At 36.6% G+C, this 12,120-nt stretch overlaps 2 protein-coding genes across 7 annotated transcripts in view; one reads left to right on the forward strand and one right to left on the reverse strand.

The window, feature by feature from the left end:
- The window catches only part of mylk4b (myosin light chain kinase family, member 4b), a 57,568-nt gene extending 57,110 nt beyond the window's left edge, over positions 1-458 (reverse strand). For 2 of the 5 annotated variants that reach the window (XM_073933286.1, XM_073933282.1), the window contains exon 1: positions 77-344. The gene's annotated coding sequence lies outside the window, so the exon portion shown is untranslated. Of the gene's footprint in view, positions 1-76 lie in introns of all 5 variants that reach the window. The other 3 variants (XM_073933283.1, XM_073933281.1, XM_068215642.2) reach the window with 3 other exon arrangements.
- serpinb1 (serpin peptidase inhibitor, clade B (ovalbumin), member 1) lies at positions 181-6,185 on the forward strand. Of its 2 annotated transcripts, none has more exons than XM_073932371.1 (7): positions 181-741; positions 921-1,111; positions 3,722-3,859; positions 4,979-5,096; positions 5,182-5,324; positions 5,460-5,627; positions 5,710-6,185. In XM_073932371.1, the coding sequence occupies exons 2-7, from the start codon at positions 944-946 to the stop codon at positions 6,115-6,117; spliced, it is 1,143 nt and encodes a 380-aa protein (XP_073788472.1). In that variant the 5' UTR covers positions 181-741; positions 921-943; the 3' UTR covers positions 6,118-6,185.
- The last annotated feature ends 5,935 nt before the right edge of the window (positions 6,186-12,120 follow it).

Consider the following 12,120-nt stretch of genomic DNA (forward strand, 5'->3'; position numbering starts at 1 on the left):
TAGCATTATTCAATAAAACAAGTGAAGCTTAGATGTATCAGTTGTAAAAGGGCGGGGGAGTGTGGGACTGACTCACCTGTGATATGTTGAATTTGTGCAGTTTGTTACGTTAGTCCAGCTTGTGCTGCTCTAGTGGGCGTTGCTGGTCCTTTTATATCCCTTAACTCTGCGATAGATTTTTCTCTCGCACACAAACGCACGTTTGAGGCAAGCATCTTTCATCAAATGTAAGTAATAATACACCATTTAAGCTACGATATATACTCAAAATTAAACAGGCGGAACCGCGTAGGAAGAAACACCGTCTTTGCTACTTCCGCTTTTGTCTGAAGATGTTATTCCCTGCTCGCAAGGGAAATGTTTACACCGACATTTTATTACAGGAGTTGGTGTAAAAGTGACATTGTATTATTAACGGACAGCAGAGTAAATTGATATTCGATATGCTAATTAGTATTGACATTACGTCACTTATTGAAAAACTTTAAATAAGCAATTCGCGCAAATAGTACTAATACATTTCATTGAACATGTGCACAGACATCACCTATATACTATAGAACTGCAGGATATGTTTGTATACTAATAGCTTCGACTTTTGAAAAGCTATTAGTTTTTATTCATTCATTCATTTTCCTTCGGTTTAGTCCCTTTATTTATCAGGGGTCGCCACAGTGGAATGAACCGTCAACTTATCCAGCATATGTTTTACACAGCGGATGTCCTTCCAGCTGCAACCGAGTACTGGGAAACTATCAGTAATTGGTTACTATAGTTAAAGTTACTAATAGCTCTAATAAAGTTATATTAACTAACCTTAACTTTTTTGACCAGTGTTAGAAAGAAACTTGAATTGAACTGAATAAAGTACAATATTGAATTAACGATGGCCATATGTCCTTTGTTTTAATTTTCATCAGCGTGATCATCATCATCTTCAGTGATGGAGGGAGTCTCTCGTGCTAACAGTCTCTTTGCTCTGGATCTCTATCGGGCTCTGAGCGCCAGCAGTGCTGAGGGAAACATCTTCTTTTCTCCACTGAGCATCAGTGCAGCGCTCAGCATGGTCTACTTGGGGGCCCGAGGAGACACTGCTGGAGAAATGGAGAAGGTATGAGATAAGCAAGAATTGTGTGGTGTGTTTTTTTTTTTTTTTACTGATACTGAATCACAAAATATCTAAAACAAATCTTACTTGAAAACAAAACCACAACCCCAAACAAGGAGAGCAGGCACTTGTTTGAAAATGGGGTGAGGCTCGGATGTCAAAAGAGTAAACATTTGCTCATAGTGTGAGCTGAGAGATGCATTTATAACGTTCAAACAAAAGCACACAGGTATGTACTGCTCACCTTTTGAACTTGTTTATTTAAGCAAGATTTAAGGAAATACCTGTCCTTCTCATTGGTCCTAACAATTCTTGCGAAGCTAAATCAATACTGTTTTTTAAGTTCATTATTATTTTATGATTAAGAAAATATAAATTTAACCAAAAAATATAGACTGTGATAATGACCTGAAGAGTCACAAATCACATCAGAATATAATCACAGGTGAAATTGGTGTCCAAAAATGAGATAAAAATTGCATAATCAAAGACCAAAGAAAAAATGTACAGATACAAACCGAACATAATTTATTTGCATATTTTTGTACAGATACAAACCGAACATAATTTATTTGCATATTTTTGTACAGATACAAACCGAACATAATTTATTTGCATATTTTTGTAAGTAAGTCAAGATGAGCTACCTCAGTTTTATGGTCATATGTCCACTGCACTTAAACAGGAAATATAAATCAGTAAACCTATACTAACGCCACTAAGTTCATGAAGTTCATGGACTATTGTAAAGCGGCAAAATGACGTTTTTGGTAGGTACTATACATGGAGCAACTGTAGTTACATATTAACTCCATATATACTATGGTCCATTTTTAATGTTCATGTTTCATAAACACCCTATCGTCTAATATATGTTACTATAAGCATATTGACTGCTCCTTTTCTCTGTTTATCTCTGTAATTCTGCATTGACACAATTTGCATTGTATAAACTAACATGCTATAGAAATAGATGATTTGACTCATCAGTGATATGTTTTGTTGTTTTGTCTTTTCAGACTAAATTTGTTGCATATTGTTAGACTGAAATTCAGTTCAGTGTTAGTGATTGCAAATGATTTAGCTTTTAACAAGTAACTAGAGAAAGCAGAACTTTTCATTGGCAAAAGAGCGGACACAGATTGTGATACAGCCAGTGAGAAACTGATTCAACAGTGAGTCAGTGCTGGAATACTGTAAACAAATGATTACAGCTGCACATACCTCTCTCTTCCTCCCTCCCACTCTTTCTCCCTCTCACTCTTTCACCAGCAGTTCCAAAATCTGAAATGGTCCTGAAAATCCAGGTTTTAGCCAACTTGTTGCCTACTTTGAGTATGGTGCCATGCTATGTTATAATTTCAGACACACCTAGATGATGTATATAAATGCTTGGCAACGGACTTCAGACCTGAATGACAGTTAGATAAAATCCTTGTTTAATTCACTCCTTGCAATAAATGATTGTGCACACCCATGGCTTATTATTTAAGACAGGCGTGTCCAAACTACGGCCCGCGGGCCATCTGCGGCCCGCAATCAGTTTTGTGGCGGCCCGCGAGGCTTTTTATAAATATCAATAGAATCTGGCCCGCTATACAAAAATGAACGTAATTCAATAAATAACCACCGGGTGTCGCTATTACATGCATTCAATTAAGCAGCAGTTCTTGTTATGGTCTATCTATCTATCTATCTATCTATCTATCTATCTATCTATCTATCTGTCTGTCTGTCTGTCTGTCTGTCTGTCTGTCTGTCTGTCTGTCTGTCTATATACACACACTTGAAGTCTAAATTATTAGCCCCTCTTTGATTTATTTCTTCTTTTTCAAATATTTCCCAAATGATGTTTAACAGAGCAAGGACACTTTCACAGTATGTCTGATAATATTTTTTCTTCTGGAGAAAGACTTATTTGTTGTATTTCGGCTAGAATAAAAGTGGTTTTAATTTTTTATGAACCATTTAAGGTCAAAATTATAAGCCCCTTAAGTCTTCAGAACAAACCATTGTAATAAAATAACTTGCCTAATTACCTTAACTTGACTAGTTAACTTGATTAACCTAGTTAAGCATTTAAATGTCACTTTAAGCTGTATAGAAGTTTCTTAAAAATATCTAGTCAAATATTATTTACTGTCATCATGGCAAAGATAAAATAAATCAGTTATTAGAAATGAGTTACTAAAACTAATATGTGTAGAAATGTGTGGAAAAAAATCTTCTCTCCGTTAAACAGAAATTGGGGAAAAAATAAACGGGGGCTAACAATTTAGGGGGGCTAACCATTCTGACTTCAACTATATATATATATATATATATATATATATATATATATATATATATATATATATATATATATATATATATATATATATACATATACATATATATATATATGCGTGTCTGTGTGATGCATGTAAAATTTGGCCCGCGACAACGTTGTTTTTTTTGCATCTGGCCCTCGGCCTAAAAAGTTTGGACACCCCTGATTTAAGACCATGGCCATCTTTTTATATTTTTAAATGATTTGCAAAGCCTCTCCTGTTAACAAATAAATACAGTATAATATGTGTACTCAACTAGAATAACCTCTCTTGCTCTGTGCAGGTCTTGTCCTTCAGTTCTGTGTCTGATGTTCACTCTCATTTTGAGAGTCTCATCTCATCTATCAACAGTCCATCAGCCTCCTACATCCTCAGACTGGCCAACCGCCTCTATGGAGAGAAAACCTTCAGCTTCTTACCTGTGAGTCCATCTGACTTTAAGAGTGTCTACATTTGTGTGCAGCCAAATAATCTGTTTTAATTAGATTGAAGGTTCAGTCGAATTTAAAAACGTTCATGTGAACGTCTTAATCAAACCAATTAAGCTTGATCCTATGAAATTTTGATAAAACTAGAAGGAGTGGTTATTCCTTTTATAATCTGATCCAACAGCAATATATATATATATATATATATATATATATATATATATATAATGTAAATGCTTGACTACTTTCTCAGTCATGTTCAGAAGTATCTGGAACAAATGCACAGTACAATATTGACAGCATTAGCCTGTACATATTTTGATTAATGTATGATAAAACGTGTAAATCTGCTGTCTTTATATTTTCGTTGGGCTTCTTACTGAAGCACTTTATTTTAGAAATGCACTTTAACATAGTATAAGTTTAAATTAGCCCTATAAATAATACAATTAAAATAAAATGAGTACCGCAGAATTAAAATATCAGAAGTTATAATTAAGAAATTAAACATTCAAGCTTATAAATGGTATATATATATTAAATATAGCCTGCTCAAAAAAATACAAAAAATATTTTAAAATTTCTTATGTAATATACGTTGAACCTAAACTTTCTTACACTGAATATTTTGAATCAGAATGTATAGATCAAATCCATATAAATGGATATTTAAATCATTCATACATTCATTTTCTTTTCGGCTTAGTCCCTTTATTAATCAGGGGTCGCCACAGCGAAATGAACCGCCAACTTATCCAGCATATGTTTTAAGCAGCAGATGCCCTTCCAGCTGCAACCCATCACTAGGAAACATCCATACACACTCATTCACACACATACACTATGGACAATTTAGCTTATGCAATTCACCTGTAACTCCACACAGAAATGCCAACTGACCCAGCCGGGGCTCGTAACTTCTTACTGTGAGGCGATTGTGCTACCCACTGCGCCCTATATTTCAATCAGATAACTGATTAGAGTACATGTTAACAGATCTGCGATTCAATTTAATCAGATTGATGAAAACTGGTGCATGTAAACATAACCAAACAAAACATTTTGTCTTTCTTCACACTTGTTGCCTGAACATGTTGTCATGTGTCCTGCAGGAATATTTGAGCTCCTCTCTGAATCTGTATCACGCTGACCTTCAGGCTGTGGACTTCATTGGAGCATCTGAGCAGTCAAGACAGCTCATTAACAAATGGGTGGAGGAGCAGACAGAGAGTAAGAAGATCATTTTCATCAGTTTCTCATGGAATATCTTTTTAATAAAGCCTCAGATGTAAAGTCAGAAACTTGTGTTTTCCAGATAAAATCAGAGATCTTCTCAAGCCGGGTATGGTGACTGGAATGACCCGACTCGCTCTAGTTAATGCCATCTACTTCAAAGGGAACTGGCTGCAGAGATTTAATGCTCAAGACACCAAAGAAATGCCATTTAAAATAAACCAGGTCTAACCCTGATCTGTTTTCAAAATACAGTACACCTGCAGCAACATGTCTTTGAGATTATGTGTACTACATTGAAAGGCACATGTTCTCTTCCTGGTCACTCACTAACTGGTATGCGTGTCTGTCCTCCTTCAGAAAGAGAACAGACCAGTACAAATGATGTACCAGAAGAAAAAGTTCCCATTCAACTACATCTATGACCACCGTGTGCAAGTGCTGGAGCTGCCATATGTAAAGGAAGAACTCAGCATGTTGATTCTTCTTCCCGAGGAAACTCAGGATGGATCCGATCCTCTTCTGAAGGTTAGCAAACAGTTTATTTCTTGAACAACTACTGGTAGTCTTAATCACGCTCTCAAGGTATTAATGCTTGTGTGTTTGACAGCTGGAGAGCGAGTTGACCATTGACAAGCTGCACGAATGGACCAACAGAAACAACATGGACACCCAGACAGATATCATAGTCCATTTGCCAAGGTTCAAACTGGAGATTGAGAGTTCCTTGGTAGAAATATTGATGGGGATGGGGATGAGCTCTGTGTTCCAGGAAGGAAAGGCCGATCTGACAGGAATGACTGGTCACGGTGGCCTCTTCCTTTCGGCAGTCGCCCACAAAGCCTTTGTGGATGTAAATGAAGAAGGCACAGAGGCAGCAGCCGCAACGGCAGCCATTGTGGCCTTCTGTATGTTGCGAGAGGAGCACTTCATGGCTGACCATCCCTTCTTGTTTTACATCAGGCACAACCCAACCAACAGCATCCTGTTCTTCGGCAGATTCAGGGGCCCATCTTAAATATGTGATGCGTACCTGCTTGACAGCTAAATAAATATAACACTATACTTAAAGGTGTCAGTAATGCACATTTTGTTTTCTTTGTTTTCTTCAAAAATTCATGGTTTAAATGTAGTTAAATACATTAATGTTTAGCAAAACAAAATATGGAACATTTATGACACACATGTAATATTATAATAATAATAATCAATAATAAAAAAATAATATAGTCGATTTAAGTTTAAAGTCAGTGTCACATCACAATGCTATTAGCCACAATATGCTTCTCATTTGAGATGCTTTCCAAAAACCTTTGATATGTAAACAATATGAACGAGGGAAAGACTTGTTCCCTTGATCCTCTATCAGGCAATATGACATTTTAAGGCAGCATTTGTGCACAACCGCACCTCATAAAACTGATTTCATACTTCTGAGACAGCATAACAATTCACCCATGTTCAACAACATAGAGCTTTTATGATAACTAAGGGAATATTTGCTTACTAGAACACAAGTTACCTGCTAGGAATGCCATAAAAAGTGGAAACGTTGGTCAAAAATAAACATTTACACACACAATTACACCCAATTGGCACTTCCAGATGGCATATTTATTATTTAGCTCAACTGTCATAAAACTCACTAGATTGTGTGGTGTTGAAGGCAGTGAAGAACACATCTATGCTGCCATCGAGATTCAATCAAAAAGTACCTCCCGAAACCGAATGTGGATTTACATGAGCCTTGAAGCCTTCCCTAGAATGCTACCTCCGAAGGCAGTATTTTAATGCGTTTGGTTTCATTCTTAAAGAAGAGTTGCAATGTTTAGGATTTAAAGAATTTAACATTAAGTGAAATACTACAATGATCTAAAAACAAACTTAAATACAGTGTTTGTCATTATACATCTGTGAAGTTGAATTGTTACCCAACATAAAACCAATGAAAGAAGAAAGGATTAAAATAAAATATGTTATCTTACACACAGTACAATATGCCTATATGGGGAAACCACCTGTAACGACTGGCATTTATTGTAGGAAAAACAAGTAGGCCCACGTCAGTGGTTACAGTTCTTCAAAATATCTTCAAAAAAACAAAACAAAATCTCAAATTGGCTTGGAACAAATGTAAGTAAATGATGACAGATTTAAACATTTGAGTGATCTACACCTTTGAATTGTGAAAGTAGATTCATCACATCTGAAAGTCAGCCATGAAAATAGTTTGGTCAGATGCCATGCTTCAGTGTGGTGTGAGATAAGGTATAAAAATGACAGAAGCGCATTCGAAGTATGCTGATGTAAATTGCTCGTTTTGTGGCTTTGTAGAGGAAACAGCTCCCCGTTTGTTTTTGAATGCAGTGTAATAAACAGATTTGGGTTGAATTAAGCTCATGTGACCCACAGGTAAAGTATCTGCAAACATTTTTTGCTATTTCTGCGTAGAAATTTTGTACAAAAATACAATTCGTTTATAGGCAAATACAGATCCTCTTAGATCCTCTTGTTTGATAAACAAAGCAAGTCTCTCATCTATATCTAAAGGACAAAAAATACTTCGCAAACTGAATTGTAAATACATCATATAAACATTTCCATATTAGTTATAAATACTTCTGAAATCAGTATAAAAACTGCAATGTGAACCCTAATAAGTTGAGACTACTCAAATGATTTGAGGAAAGGCATTCCCTCAGTTCATGTGAGCAAGGGGAAATCGACAACTCAATTAACTGAGCTGGCCAAATGTGGTCTCTTCATTGAATTAACTTAAATGTTTAAGAACAGATAACTTAAAATGGCTAATAGACTAAACTTCCACATTTTTCAGCTTTTATATTCTTTACTTAATCCCAGGACTGTTTGATATTTAGCCGCACCATGTTGGTGTTTTGTAACATCTAATTTTTACGAGGTGAGTTGTTAACCCAACACTCAACCTTCAACCTGAGAGACCAGGACATACACACATACACAATGGACAATTTAGCTTACCAAGTTGACCTATACCGCATGTCTTTGGACTTGTGGGGGAAACCAGAGCACCCGGAGGAAACCCACGTGAACACGAGGAGGACAAGCAAACTGACCGGGGACTCGAATTAGCAAACTTCTTGCTGTGAGGCCACAGCACTACCCACTGTGTCACAACTGCATGTATATCAATTAAGAAAAATGTAAATAAGCATTTAAATATCTACTTACTAATTCAACTTTTCTCTTGCGTCAGATGGGTTTAGGTAGTGCCTCTGTCTTGCTGTGCTTCAGTAAAATTCTACTTCACAAGCAAAATTACCACCTTGTGTCATAGAACATATATCAACCAATCAGCGCGGTTGTCAAGGCAGAATTTCAAGCGCAACCAATCAGTTTGAACAGACATGGTGAATCATTTAAAGAAATTAAAATATTATTATTATTATTATACTATATAATATACTATATAATTATTATACTATTATTATTATTACTATATTATTATTATATTATATTAACTTAATATCTTTAGTAATGACGACAGTGGGGTTTACAGTGTAAATAATTATATATTCACGCACATTTACATAAGTAAACAAATAGACTCAATGATGAGCAAAAACATCTGTCCACACAGATTCTGTTTTGGTAACTTTTGTTCTTACAAATGTTATTTTCTATCATGAAAATCCCAAGCTTTTATCTTTTGAATACATGGTTAATGGTGGGACAGAAGGTAGTGCTGTTGCCTCACAGCAATAAGATCACTGGTTTGAGCCTCGGCTGGGTCAGTTGGCGTTTCAGTGTGGAGTTTGCATGTTCTCCCTGGGTTCGCGTGGGTTTCCTCTGGGTGCTCCGGTTTCCCCCAAAGTCCAAAGACGTGCGGTACAGGTGAATTGGGTAAGCTAAATTGTCCGTACTGAATGAGTGTGAATGTGTATGGATGTTTCCCAGAGATGGGTTGCGGCTGGAAGGGCATCCACTGCATAAAAACGTGCTGGATAAGTTGGTGGTTCATTCTGCTGTGGTGACCCCGGGTTAATAAAGGGACCAAGCCGAAATGAAAATGAATGAATGAATACATGGTTACTTTTTCTATATCGAATGCAAAATCCTTTATCATAAGCACAATGGCTCAAATTTTCTTTAATATTGTTTCTTTCTAAATTTGTGCATTTCACTCTTTTTGTCAATATGTCAGCTTGAATCATTTCTAAATTTTCTTTTTCATCTTCTTTGTATTACATTATAGGGCAAAGCAGTGGGGCAGTAGGTAGTGCTGCCGCCTCACAGCAAGAAGGTCGCTGGTTCGTGCCTCGGCTGGGTCAGTTGGCATTTCTGTGTGGAGTTTGCATGTTCTCCCTGCATTCTCGTGGGTTTCCTCCGGGTGCTCCAGTTTCCCCCACAGTCCCAAAGACATGCGGTACAGGTGAATTGGGTAGGCTAAATTGCCCATAGTGTATGAGTGTAAAGGGATATTTCCCAGAGATGGGTTGCGGCTGGAAGTTAGCGGTTCATTCCGCTGTGGCGACCTCAGATTAATAAAGGGACTAAGCCTAAAAGAAAATGAATGAATGTATTACATTATTACGCTTCTAATCTGCATGTTCCTGTAAAGGATTTGGCAGTTAATAAAAGAGCACTGTTGCCGCTTTCCTTACGTGGTCATGATGAAGCAAAACAAGTGTTCAAGTGTATTTGGACCATTTTTGGACCTATGATGACCAATGGTCTCGATGACTCTTAGGGCGGTGCCTCGACAACAGAATAAACCAATTGCCAACCTACGTCACACATGATGTCATACGGGTCCTCGGTTGCAAAAAAAACAGTAAACAATAGTAAACATGTCGTGTTGTGCGGTAACCTCGTTTTTTAGCTCTACATAGTGTTGAATCTGGTAATCATGGAACATTATTTCTTGCACATGACCACACAGAACAACATTGTTGGCATCCAGACTTGTAGGCCTTTAACTTCTCTCTTGTAAAATTACTTGGAGCTTCAATGAGATTGTATATTTTGGGTTGAATGCTTGGTCATTTCGTCTTATCCAATATTCATAGGGAGGGTGCTCGCAAATGGACCTGTCAGATGAACGCCACTTACTTTAACGTTAATCTTGCCATTACTGTGCTTATCACTGGGTGACGAGCTGTTATAATACGCTGAAAGCATATTGTAAATAATATATATAATATGTAATCAATATACTTATCTCTAAGACAACAACAAACTCTATGCCGCATCCAATGTCATTCACTCGCTGTAAATACAAGCTCTCCCGGGGCCTGTTTCAGTAAGGAGGTTCAAACAACTCAGAGTTTAAACTTGAACTCCGAGTTGATTTACCGAGAGATTAAAAACTCAGAGTTTTCGGTTTCAGAACAGCTGATCTGAGTTGGGTCAATCAACTTCGAGTAGACCAACTCAGAGTTAAGCGCGCACACCGTGACTTTAAAAAGGCATTATCAATGGAGCGCAGACATTACGAGTGACTATGGCAATATGTTATAAAAGAGATCACCATTTCTTTCTCCAGCTGAACTTGATGTTCTCATGCAAAGTTATAGCAAATATGAGTGTATATATTTGAAAAGAAGCAACCATCAGTGAAGAAGAGACAGTTAGCGTGGGAAAACAGCTGCTCAAGTTAATGCCTAATTTCACTTTTTAAGTATTTAAATATTTAAGTATAATAAAATAAGTAATGTTATTTGTGACGTTTATATTTTTTTTTCTAAACTTTTTTATACATTTATTAGTTTTAAATGATTTAACAGTGCACTTGTGTGTCTGCCTTTTTTATTGATCAAGTGATAGAGGTTAATATAACATTTAGAAGGTAAGCAGTACTAAAAATAATTTTTAGAAAGAATAATAATCCCATTAATCTAGTTACAGTGCATGTCGAAGGTGAATTTAATTTAATTATTAAAAAAGGATAAGCCATTCTAGTACAGTTCTTCTGTGTGTGACAAAAATGTAGGCAATATCTATTTTCCATCCAAATATATTACATAAATTTATGTGCAAAACTGGAATATTGCATAGAAGATGCGAATAAAATTCCATCCAACGAGTCAAAGAGAAAAAAATGGTCACTTCCTGATTAAACTGGCACCAAATATCAACAGTAAAAACAGAATTTACTGTGGTAGAAGAAGCTGCGTCAATTAATTCTTTATTTAGCCTAATTAATGTACTTGCGCCTCGATGTCAGAAGACAATGCTGAAACACAATGAACACATGGGGGGCGTCTGAAGCCATGAGACGCGGAGACTCTTGACACGCACCAGACGTTCGGAGGTAATTAATAATATACACTAATACTGAAACAGTAAAGGCATTTTAGAATGACTAAAACAATATTTAAGACAAGTTATAGTGTGCTCAGCCGTTTGTCCATTTACACACATTTTCATTATCATATGATCATGATCTTTTTTTTAATGTACATACTGTAATTTGTTCAGTAAAAGTGTTTCCATCGTAGTTTATGCGCACATTTTCTATCGAATAAAAGTTTATCCTACTCAGTTATGCGCGTTTTTTATACATATTTTAAAAAGTTATGTGCATCATGACGTTTCTATCAATCGTTTTTATGCACGTATCCAAAATGAGCATTAAAATAGGTGGGTGGAAACGTAAGGCTAAGGCGAGAAATACCGCTTCATCTTTAAAAAAAAAGGGGAGGAGACAGACAGAAACTCTGAGTTTAGAGAATAAAACCTGCTTTTGACCAGGTTAGATTCACAGAGTAAGTTACCACAGTAACTGACTCTGAGTTAAAGTTACCTCTCTTTCAGAAACAGGCTTGACTTACCCTGCTTTCTCGAGTTTAACAAACCTGCCGTTTTGAAACGGAAAACCCAGAGTTTCTCTCATTTCAGGGTTAAAATACTCTGAGTTTTCAGTTAACCTCCTTTCTGAAACAGGCCCCCGGTTTATTTCTACCACCTCCCTGCGCGCGCCTCCAGAATGTTTACAAACATGATGATGGGCTATACGCACGTGACGCATTTCCGGTGAAAT

Source organism: Danio rerio, chromosome 20, assembly GCF_049306965.1.
Source record: "Danio rerio strain Tuebingen ecotype United States chromosome 20, GRCz12tu, whole genome shotgun sequence".
In the NCBI taxonomy this organism is placed as follows: Eukaryota; Metazoa; Chordata; class Actinopteri; order Cypriniformes; family Danionidae; genus Danio; species Danio rerio.